The sequence below is a fragment of the Chiloscyllium plagiosum genome, unplaced genomic scaffold (genome assembly GCF_037043375.1).
Source record: "Chiloscyllium plagiosum isolate Xiang-an unplaced genomic scaffold, Cpla_swu_hap1 HiC_scaffold_4, whole genome shotgun sequence".
Lineage (NCBI taxonomy): Eukaryota > Metazoa > Chordata > Chondrichthyes > Orectolobiformes > Hemiscylliidae > Chiloscyllium > Chiloscyllium plagiosum.
The window spans coordinates 31,276,140-31,288,559 of NW_028270142.1; the positions used below are offsets into that span (position 1 = coordinate 31,276,140).

Genomic DNA, 12,420 nt, shown 5'->3' on the forward strand with positions numbered 1-12,420 from the left:
AAAACTGATTATTAAGATGTGAAACATTTTTCATCATGCTAGCATACACCAATGAAGTTACTAAATGGTTCAACATTTTAAAATCATTTTCAGTGATCATAAATCAGATCATAAATCAGATTACACATAGGGTTAGTTTGATCATATATTAAAAAGGCTTAGTTTTGCTAATAGAATCATGATAACTTGTATTAATAAAATCTTATCAAAAATGATCATTAAATGTATCAAGGCACACTTGTAAAAAGAATAAACAAATATTTTATTACACTGTGCAATTATACTGTTTCACAGAATTTTTATGCCTGCAATTATGCAAACAATTTTAATGAAATCTTGAAGCCTAATCTAATTTATCTAATTTCAATCACATATTGAGCATCCTCATACAGTCCTTTTTTGTTGTTCCTTCCTTTCTGCAATGGCTCTTCATTTACCAAGATGAATGTCTATCATGTTACAGTTCCCAGGAAAAGAGCTGATGTGTGTGATCTGTTTCTGATTAGTTTTTTTTTTAATGTTTGTTGACACCCTATGATAATCTTTGTTAATTAGAGGATTTGTACTTGGAGCTAAAGCATCATCTCCTACATTTCTCCCATAAATGCACACCACCAGGTGATTGCACTGTGCATGAACATCAGTGGCAAAGTACAGCATCTTATTCTGCTATTTGTCATTGATAAGGAGCTTGGACTGTTTCTGGTTCTGGGAGATGCATTGGTTTGGGATGAATTGTCTGTAACGAGCTCTTGGCAGTGACAAACAGGTGGAGGACATGGCACTTTTGATCAAAACACTGTTTGATTTGTCCTTCTTCCCCTCTCACTCATCAGCAAGTAGGTGGTAAGAGATAAAGTGGAACTGACCAACAGACCGTGGACCACTCAAGCAGAAAATCACACAGCTTATCTAGCACAGCTCATGCATAAATTGCATTTATGTGTATACTTTCTGGCACTCACTCTCAACTTTTGCAGGATTCCTTTTTTAATCTATCCTACAGCGTTTTCACTTTTCATTCATTTTCTTCACAGTTCCTTGCATATTTCCCAATTCACCTTTTCTCGCTTCTCACAAAGGTCATTGCAGATCAGATTTTGCATTTGGGATAAGAAAGAATTGTCTTAATTATGTAGTCTGGGAATTCAAAGAAAAAGGAACTTCAAGAATTATTTTCCAATTATTTGTCAGCAGAATCTACATTGAGTATCACTACAAAAAGATATATTTTGTCAAAGCAGTTAACTTAGCACTCATAAGGACAATTCACAACAAATAGCAAAAGAGTGAAGGCAATATCAATACTATATGATTGGTTGACAAGTGAAATCTAATTCATAGCAGAAAATGCACCAGTAAACGAAAACTGACACTAAACTGATAAGCTTTGTTTAAATTTTAAACCAAGCAGGTTTGACAAGGCCTGGCAAATGAGCCAGAAATGGTTTTAGCCTATTTTGTTGAGTTGGAAGAGGCGCTGTAAAATACAGCACCCTATATTTTCATATGTGAAGCTGCCATTGTACACAAGTATGCAGCACTGCCAGCCTGATTGACAATCCTGAATTCCTGAAGAAGGGCTTATGCCCGAAACGTCGATTCTCCTGCTCCTTTGATGCTGCCTGACCTGCTGCGCTTTTCCAGCAACACATTTTTAAATCCTGAATTGGTTGTCAGTGAAATTCTTCACAAACTCAAAATGGTTTAGCAAATGTTGTTCAATCACAAAATCACACCCAATGTTGGACAATACTGTTAATTTTGCAAGAATAGGTTGGTTGATTGGTTACAGTCAGTACTTTGCTTGTTACAAACAATGAAAGGGTTATGCTATTTGATTTCTAGAAAGTGAGGACTGCAGATGCTGGAGATCAGAATTTGAAGGTGTGGCACTGGAAAAGCACAGCAGGTCAGGCAGCATCCGAGGAGCAGTACATATATCCTGTCTAATTTACCTAACATTATATCAGTACTGAATTTCTATTTCCCAACCAATCAGCACATTACTCTTATACTCATATAAATGTTATTTTCCCATACTTTGATATTTCTTGCATGCTGTCCTGATGAGTGCAAGATGAAAAGCTGCAACAATATAATAATTTTTTTCAGCAATACAAGTTTTGTATGGCCATTTTTACATTATTATTAGAGCTGCTTACACCTTGGTTTGTCGATCTACTATTTCTTATGCTGAAGACATTCCCCTTGAAGTCAGTTTTAATTGTGGGAATCAAGTCATAAAATTGAGCTCTGTAACTCAAGCCAGCACAATTTATTATAATATCTAGCAGCGTTAAGTGGGCCAAAAGCAGGGTCCAATTAGAAAAGTATGTTTCCTGACTTGTTTGGTAATACATTGTGGACATTAATGGCATGGTCAGGATTTACTGCCAGAAGATTTACCCTCTAGAAGATGGCAATGATCCACCTTCTTAACTGCTGAAGTCCATGTGATGAAGATGCACACAGTGTTATCAGTCAGAAGTTCAATGATTTTTGACAGGTGACAATGCATGAATAGTGATATGTTTCCAAGTCAGTATGGTATAAGACTTGGAGTGGAACTTGTAGATGTTCCCTTACCCTTTGGTCCTTTATTCTTCTTTGTGGTTAAAGTTGTGGTGTAGAAGGACCTGCTGATGAAATATTGATAAATCAATATTGTGCATTTTGTTCATGATATACACTATAGTCTTGGTTGGCCTGTGTGGGTAGGAATGATGAAGGGTCTGTTTCCACGCTGTAAATCTCTGTGATTCTAATATTTGAGGTGTTAGATGTAGTGTCAATCAAAAAGGCTACTTTGGCTTGGATTTTGTTAAGTTTCTTGAATGTAGCTGGAACTGAACTCATGAGGCAAGTGAACAGTATTCCATCAAACTCCTAACTTATATCTTATAGAAACAAAAAGTTTGAGCAGTGTGAGCTTTTCAGCCCTTCAAATCTGCTCATCCAATCAAAACGCTCATGATTGATCACCCAACTCAGTACCCTGTTTCCACTTCCACCCGATATGTTTTGATCCCTTTAGCCTTAAGAACCATGTCACCTCCTTCTTGAAAACACTCAATGATTTGGCCTCAACCACTTTCTTTGCCATAGAATTTCAAAGTCTCACCTCTTTCTGCGTGAAGAAATTTCTCCTTATCTTAGTCCTAAGTGGCTTGCCCAAAATCCTTAAACTGTGACCTATGGTTCTGGACTCCCTGGTTAACAGGAACATCCTTCCTGTGTTACCCTGTCTGGTCCTGTTAAAATTTTATAGTTTTCTATGAGATCTTCCCTCATTCTTCTACACTTCAGTAAACATAATCCTAACCGATCCAGTTTCTCTTCATACATCAGTCTTGCCATTTAACAAATGTACTTGTTGGGTAGGCATTGGAAAGTCTGGAGTTGAGTTACTAGAATACAGACCAGTTCTTACTGCTACGGTATTTATAAAACTGATCAAATTAGGAATCTGATCTGTAGTGAGGTCCAAGATGACGATTGTGGTGATTCAATGCATCAGCTTCTGAATGTCAGGAGAAGCTAGTTACGCTCTATCCTGTTGGAAATAGTAATTTTCTATCACCTGTATGGTGTGAATTTTACTATAATAGATAAAAGATTTGACAATTTGCACTAAGTATCCTTAGCAAGTTACAGATTCCCCATATTCAATCACATGATCGAGCAAATAATGCTGAACTTTCATGTTAATGCACCCTGGTATTCACGAACCTGTAGAAACCAAGAGCATCTCTCTTGATCCTGATCTGTGTTGAGTTAGCTGATGACATCCAGTTCAGCATTGGGAATGTAATGTTTCTGCTCATTTTAAGGAGCAAAATATCTCCCAAAATGTCCAGTCCTGCCCAGTTGGCAGTGTATTTGACATCAAGCGAGGACAACGGCTATCTCTGACCGTCATTCTGTTCCTTCAACTCACTAACAATGGTCAGTGTTTGTGCTCCTACCATCTAAACCTCCTTCCTGTAATTGCTGCACCTCATCACTCCATCCCTATTTGCTCTGAGATTTCACATTATCATTAAGCAATCTTTCTCAAGATTCTCCTTTACTCTGCAGTCATACAAGTAAATGAATCAGGAGCAAGAATAGGCCATTCAGCCGAGGAGTGGAGATGGAATTTAATTTAATGCAAGGTCTTGCATTTTGGTAAGACAAATCAGAGCAAGACTTACACAGTTACTGATAGAGCCCTGGGTAGTGTTGTCAAACAGAAAAACCTAGGGGTTCAAGTACATAGTTCCTTGAAAGTTACATCATTGGTAGACAGGATAGTGAAGAAGGCATTTGGTGTGCTTACCTTCATTGGTCAGAGCTTTGAATATTGGAATTGGGGTGTCATATTGCAGCTGTACAGGACCTTGGTGAGGCCACTTTTGGAGTATTGCACACAGTTCTGGTTGCAATGCAATAGGAAGGATATTATTAAATTGGAAAGGGTGCAGAAAGATTTCCAAGGACATTACCAGGTTTAGAGGATTTGAGTTATAAGGAGAGACTGGATAGGCTGAAACTTTTATTCCCTAAAGCGTAGGAGGTTGAGGGGTGACCTTATAAGGGTTTATAAAATCATGAGGGGTATAGATAAAGGTGAATAGCAAAAGTATTATCTCGAGTGAGGAGAATTTTAAACTATATGGCATATTAAGATGAGAAAAGAAAGATTTAAAAGAGAGCTGAGGGATAAAGTTTTCACGCAGAGCGGGTGCATATATAAGGAATGAACAATCAGAGGAAGTGGTAGATACAGGTCCAGTTTTAACATTTAAAAGATTTTTGGACAAGTACACGAATAGGAAAGTTTTAGAAGAATATGGGCCAAACGTAGGCAAATGGGATTAATTTAGTTTAGGAAGTCTGATCAACATTGGTGAGTTGGATCAAAGTCTCTATTTCTGTGCTGCGAGACTCTATGAATCTAAGAATCTTTCTGCCCTCTTTTAGTTGTGTTTTAATGGACTCAAAGATGAGAATGTCATTCATGTGATGTACAATGCCTTCCAGAAATTCTAAAATGGAAGATATTTTCCACTAGAAAATCTTAGATGCAGACGTAATGTCAGAGGGCAGACAATTAAAACAATGATATTTATAGAGTGTTATGAACATATAATCGATGGTTTGGAGTCCTTGTCTAAGGAAAATTGCCAGAAACTTCTCTTCACATCTTGCTTGAAAATGTGCTGTTTGTAAGTTCAGCAAGGCCATTGTCTACTGTCATCATTGGATGTATTTCTTACTGCACTATCTTGTTCAAATGTACTAAATGAACACAAATTCATGTTGATCTGTTCAGTTTGGGAAGTGGCGTCATTGTAGACCACCATATAGTCAGCTGTATGAAATTTAAAATCATATTCTTCTAGACCATGTCCTCAATTGTCTTTTATACCTAGCTGATGTAAGACTTGTCAAGCAGTGAGTATGACTGTTTGTAGAGAACTTACAATGCTTAAACTTGTCCTTGGCTTTGTGTCATAACATTGCCTGCCACTAGCCTTTGACCTTAAGGCTGGTGTACCCTGAATAATACAGGGTAAATTTCCTCAGTCATTTAAGGCTGTTCTCCAAACAATGACTGTAATGCTGTGGCCAGTTTTAAAGTATGGCAGAGGCCATTAAAAGCAACATCTATGTTCCAGTCTTGAATGGAACCCTAGTCTGTGAATGCCCAAGAGAAGAAAATCTGCTGTCTGTGTTTGTCTTTGAAATTGGATGCCTTGTGTATTTTTCAATAGGGGCTACTGTGACAGCAAGTATGTTCTTACGCAGTATGGACAAGGCCTTCTTTCTTTCGGTGGGCCTCCTTCATGCCATGTCAGGAAGCTTCTGAAATGGCATTTGGAGCCATTCAGCACAGTTCCTCTGTTGTTGCAGTGGTATTCTTTTGGTTCTTTGGTGGTGACTCTGCCCTTGTTCAGCCTGTTTGTGACTTCCACCAGAAAACTTCTTAGGGTTTAGCATCAGAATTCATTGCTCTCTCAAGTCTGTTGAGCCTTTGCAGCTGTGTTGTTTGGCAGACTGGTCCAGTGGTTGAATTGATCTTCAAGTCCTTTCCCTGCAGCACATCACTCCAGTTCCATCCAAGCCACTTTTCTCCAGTGCCATGGGTCTGTCATTGCTTCCACCACCTAGTAAAATTGGTTCAGGTCGACACATATGTGAGTGAACATTAACTAGCTTTATTGAACACAGCTGGATACAGTATTTGATAGGAGAAGACACCTTCTGGAATCCAAGCAACTCAGCTCCACTTTCATGTGGTCTGACATCACTATGACATAGGTCCTGTCTCAAATGCTTTGAGAGTAAAGGTATAGTTAACCATTTATTCCCCATTTCCCACAATCGATAACCTTGCAAAGAAACTCTTCACTTTGGTCATATTTTCAGCTCTCTCAGTCCTTCTGTAATACCAATTTCCTCTCTCACTCATTAAAAATCTTTGTATCTCCTTAATACTCATCTCTTTGACAGTATGGATATTTTGCTCTGCACCAGATATTTTTCCTCAGGCAACTGTGAAGGAATTGATTGTTTCTATAAGAATTTTAAGCTAATAAAAAAAAAGAGATCTAATACAACAGAATCTCCTTCTTGGAGAATTAGCCACTTGGTAAAACCCATCACCTGTCCTTATGAGACACCTTAACACAATCCAATAATTTAAACACTAAGTCTAAACCAGGAGTCCCCAAATTTAATTTTGTCAATCTTGTATACAATCTATTTAAGTCATGATAGATTTTGGAATATATAGGGGCATTCTATGGAAAAATATATCAAATTCTAACCATCATGCAAAGGCAATTAATAACTTATCTTTCTTGTAGATTTAATTCAAGATCATTAACAGAGGATCCAAGCTTTCGTCATTAAAGAATTTTTTATAGGAAGCAGCAAACATTAGCCATACATTTTTTCCCTTTGATAAGAACGTAATCTATGTCCAATTATCCACTTCATTCTTCCGCTGATCACATGGTCCAGACTCCCAACAACATGAGAGCAAAATCACACCCTGACAATTTACACGTGCATTCTTCTGCTTTCCACAATGGCCGCTAGAATTTTAGTTCTCTGTCGAAATTTTATTTTTCTTAATTTTCAACCTTTCTCTCTTATCAAGTTCTCCTCAGAAGGCAAGTGATAAACATTACAGCTCGATTGCAACCTTTGAAGATTTTATAAGCTTTAATTTATCGAGTTACAGTTCCAGTCAATCCCTATTTGTAGGAACAATTAATTACAATGAAGATACTACTAATTCTCTGTTTTCTGTCTTTAATTAATCCTCAATTCAGAAATTATATCATGCTCAATCCTGTGAACACTAATTTCTGAAGCACCTTTTCCTACATTAAGATGCTATTTAACAACAAATTAGTGATGTTGATAAGAAATGGACATTGTAAAGCACAAAAATCAAAGCCATATTCCTCCATCTTTGATAAGAGTGAGTGAGCTTTGAGCTGGTTGTTATAATTTAGCCCATTCATTTTTAAATATATTTCTTCATCTTCCTTTCTTTAAGTGTTCTTTTACTGTATTCTGCCAATGGGACAATCATGATCCTTTTACCAATGCTGTTTTTTTATTGTCTACCTGGAAGTGGTCAATGATGGAGTGACTGTCCCTTCGGTCATTCATATTTCTTCAGTTGTGAAGCCCTTGACTTTTACTGTGTGATTCCACTGGCTGCACAGATGAAGTTTGAACTTCAGTAGCAGAGAAATTCAACCTTTGAGCTGCTAATTTAGACCTCCAGTTCCTAAATTCAGAACTGCTATACAGAGAACAGTGTCAGAAGTTCAATAGACAGCATATTGACTCTGATGACTTTAGTTATCAAAGTGCCTACGTGAAGCAGTTGCTGCCAAATGAAATGTGGTTTATAAATAAGTGAAGTCTGTACAGCGTATCTTGCCAAACCAAATAAATGGTTTGACTGGCAAACCCTAAATACCCCACTGGAAATCACAGAAAAAAAGAGCCAAGGGAAGTTTCCTGTTTAAGATGAAGAGCTCCAGAAAAAAAAACAGCCGAAAGGACATTCAAAGTCCCTCCGTAGGGATCAACAATTAGCCCCTTCTGCCATCCAGTCCAATAGCTGACCTGCCAGCCAAGTTCTTCCTCTCTCCAAATAGCAAACTGCAGTGGCAGGCCCATGTATTGTCTGGTTTCATGATGTTATTTCAACAAGACCCAAAACAGAATTTTAACTGCAGATAGAATTTCTTGGCCAACCTGGGGAGAATGGGCAGACTAAAGCATTAAAGCTCCATCACATTAACCCAATTCATCAACCATTAGCTAAAATGTTCTGCATTAGTAAACAGTCCATAATTCATCAATGTGCTACATAATGGCAAAAGTGAATGGAAAGTTGCACAGTGAATTCAAAGTTAATTTAATAAAGCTAAAAAAGTAATTGAAATGCAAGTTAGATGTAATAGAGCAAAAAGCCTAGTTGCATACGTTTGGTAATTCTCAGGAGTCTCTAAGTGAGATGATTAAAAGCCTCCGAAAGGTTTTACTGTATTATAAAAATGAACTTGTGCCCTTCTGAGTAGTAAATTTTCTGACAACTTCCAAAATACATGCACATTTTCTTATCTGTAAAGAGTTGTCTGTAAATTTTTAATGCAAAATTGTATTAAGCAGAAGGAGCTAGAAAGCCTTCTTTGTTGTTATATTAAGTAAAATAAGTGAAATAATTTTTTTTTCACATTATTTACCAAAGCAATGCAAGGTAACCATGAAATGTTTTAAATACTTATGGCACTTAAGTACTAATGCCACCTTGAGGATGCTAAGACATGTTGTTAATAATTAACATAGATTTGAGGCATTTAAGCTTTTCAACAAAAATGCATAATTAATACCTCTGAAAATTGGAGCATGTCTTGCAAGCCAAGGTCTTACATCTTGTTGAGGCCTTTCACCACCAACGAGGTGCTATAATTTAGAGCTAAGGTAATTTGCAGATTTGACAGATCTGGTTACTACAGCGCATTTCCTTTGTTGTCGAAACTGTGTGACTTGACATGTGACCTCCTTTGAAGAAAAAAATATATTCACCAACATCTACCCAAGACTAAACAAATAAGCATTCAACTCTCGGAACACTGGGAAAGAGAAAGGAAAAGAACAAATATAAAGAATGCAACATGAAGAGAGCTGATTAAGTTATTGGTTTCCAAATTTCCAAACTTCTGTCACATTCATTTTGTCAAATACATCTTTAACATTTTAGCACCCTCAGGGAAACTTTGATTTTATTATTGGTATTTTTATGATTATCACTGAGGAAAATAAGTATTGGTCAATTTATTTAGATAATTTCTGTGTATAGTTGAAGATGGTAGAAGTGATTGTGCTCGATTGTAAACTTAATGCAAGGAATAACAAATTTTGAAAGGAAATCCTTGTGTTAAATCTGCATTTAAATCGCAGTCACAGTGAAATTACTTCATATTGTGTTGTAAACTAATGGTTTTGCCATTGCTTTTTCAGCTTGTTAATAACCCTCTGGCAAGTCAAGCAGCTGCTATGGGATCCATAGCTGGCTCCCAAGCCTTCAGCACTGCCCTGTCCAACCTGCAGGGGATGACTTCTCAGCTGGTGACTAACGCACAAGGCCAGGTGAGTCATAATATTTCAGAAGGTACCCAATTTACAAAGGTCTGATTTACGAATGAGATTCCATGTTAATACTAATGTTGAAGATCCAACATGCAAACATTTACGAATATCTGTTTTATATTGTAATATATTCTGTTGTCTTATTTTCTGACTGGAATACAAATTGACTTACAAATGTACTGAAGAACAGAACAGAACCCATTTGCAATCTGGGATCTGCCTGCGTAAGTCCTTACTAATGCACATAACAAATAAATTGGTCATGTAAAACAATATTTGCAACACATTAAAATCATTGTTTTAACACTCAACACAGTTCAAGCAGTGGCAAAGAAAGGAGTTGTTTTGGGGAATTAACTGTTAAATATCTACATTGATTTTGTGATCAAACAATATATGTGATTTTAGCACATTTGGTAGTTATTACAGTATTTGGATAATATTGAGACACACACATATACGTGTGTTCTTTGAGGAAGATTTAATATAAGCAAAAATATACCTTGAACAACAGTAAATTGCTGGCCTTGTCATATTTATTGGGCAGATTTAGAATTGCTCCATCAGTACTGAGAGTTGAACGATGAACCTTGTCAACTTGGAGCCTGATCTAATGAATCATCCTATCTCAGGTGGACACAACAGATATTATGGGAAGATTGTCTCAACAGCATACCAACCATCCTTTTGTTACCTCGGCTTTTACTTTGTATTAACTTCTATTTGAAATCTCCTTAAAAGTGATTTGACTGTGTATTCATCTTCTTTTTGAAACAATTCAGTAGCAATCCATAGCTTGTGAAGTTGTGGCTCATAGTAATGAGAGTTGTTTATTTAGCAGTGATGAGTTCTAAGTTTTTAAAATGCTACATATGATATTTTGCAGATTTTAAGCTTGTTTTCTGAAGGCAAGCAGAGCCCTAAACTATTTATCAGTAAGTGTTGATGTACCATCCCCTTGTTGCAGAAGTACAGTAGTCAATACCTCAGTATTTGTGTGAAAGAGGAGACATTTTGTCGTAGTAGTTATTTAATTACATGCTTCAAATTTTGCTCCAACAAATTGCTTTGTCCCATTATCTATAAGACCAGACAAAACTCAGATTTCTTTGTTTAAACATTTATTCAGAGATGTGCATGTCACAAAATGGTTAAATCTTTATAATGGAACAAAGGTTTTGTACTGTTTTACAGATAACCAGCTTTCAATTCACTATTTATACAAATTGTAATTCCCAATCAAAGGTGACACATTTACTCACCCATATCTCAATATCATTTTCATGACTATATTATCCAATCATATCCTAACATGTTCATATCATCTAGCTGCAAGTAGATATTCTAACTGTTGTAATTACCAGAAAACCTATACAGTCTATCTTCCTCATTCAATACCCCTCCACACCATAACACAATTGACATGAGCAGGCAGGTGTATGTGATGGCATCAGAAATTATTTTAAAGAATGTTCTTTGCATTGAAGAGACAACCCCATAGAAGATGGAACCTGACTTTCTTTCTGTTCAACACCAAATTTAAACCTCACTTTGCTGCCCAACTCATGCCGAATCTGAGGTTGCCAAATCCTCCCTGCCCAGTGCTCCTCCTTACTTACCTGTGTTAGGATCCATTGGGGCCTTCATGCAGTGACTCGGTGCCACTCTGGCAGCGCCGTTAACTGAGCACTGGCACTGCTACTGAGACTCCTGGCCAATCAGATTGATCACATTTCCAGTGGGGCAGACCTCTTGGACCTGAGGCACAGACATTGAACTTGGCAGTGGGCTGATTTGTTCAGAGTATGTCAGCTCGTACCCAAGTTTCATTCAGTGGGCGAGTGAGCTGTCAGCCAAACCCAATTCTGTCATGTACTCCCGTAACTTTCCAACCCACAAATTTAGAATAACTTCCCTGCATTTTAATCCTATGCCATACTTTGTGGCTAAGGAAGTTGGGACAACTTCTGCCAACCAGCCCGCTCGCTGGGGATGTGGTTAATTAAGTACAGTCTATTCTGATATAATGCAATAGTCCCGTTCTCATGCTATCTCGCATTATAAGAAAATCGCACAATAGCAGCACCATCTAAACTAATGGGGCCAGAATTGTGTTGTAGCAAATACAAGTAAGGAACATTCACGTTTACAAGTAACGGTCTAAATTCTTAAATCGCTTTAAAGCCAATTCACGTTGACAAACACGTTATAGCAGAACCGACTGTAATTCATTGAGGTTTCACATATCATTTCAATGCAGCCTCCAGGTTTAGCCCTGGTCAGACAGGTTTCTCAAACCTCGGGAGACTTGACCATTAAAAGGAGACAAGGATCATTTTGTCAGCAAACTAAGTGCAGTTATAGCACTGCTGGTGGATTAACAGAAGATCTCCTGTCAGTCCAAGCACAGTATTTCCTATCAGACTGAACCAACTGGTTTAAGCTTCACTTACCCAATCACTCATCATAACCCTTAATTCCTTTACTGTTCAAAATTCTGTCTATCTTTGCCTTAAAAAACATTCAACAAGGTAGCCTTAACTGCTTCACTGGGCAGGGAATTCAACAGATTCACAACCCTTTGGGACAAGAAGTCCCTCCTCAACTCAGTCCTAAATCTGGTCCTCCTTATTTTGAGGCTATACCTCTCGTTCTAATTTCACCCACCAGTGAAAATAACATCCCTGCTTTTGTCTTTTTTAATTCCCTTCATAATTTTATATGTTTCTACAAGATACCCCTCATTCTTCTAAA

General features: G+C 37.4%; 1 protein-coding gene across 2 annotated transcripts in view; it reads left to right on the forward strand.

Annotated features, from left to right (window-relative positions):
* pou6f2 (POU class 6 homeobox 2) overlaps positions 1-12,420 on the forward strand; it is a 567,547-nt gene that overhangs the window by 448,586 nt on the left and 106,541 nt on the right. For both annotated transcript variants that reach the window (XM_087986073.1, XM_043688934.2), the window contains exon 6: positions 9,538-9,666. In XM_087986073.1, coding sequence (XP_087842199.1) covers positions 9,538-9,666 — 129 coding nt within the window. The remainder of the gene's footprint in view (positions 1-9,537; positions 9,667-12,420) is intronic.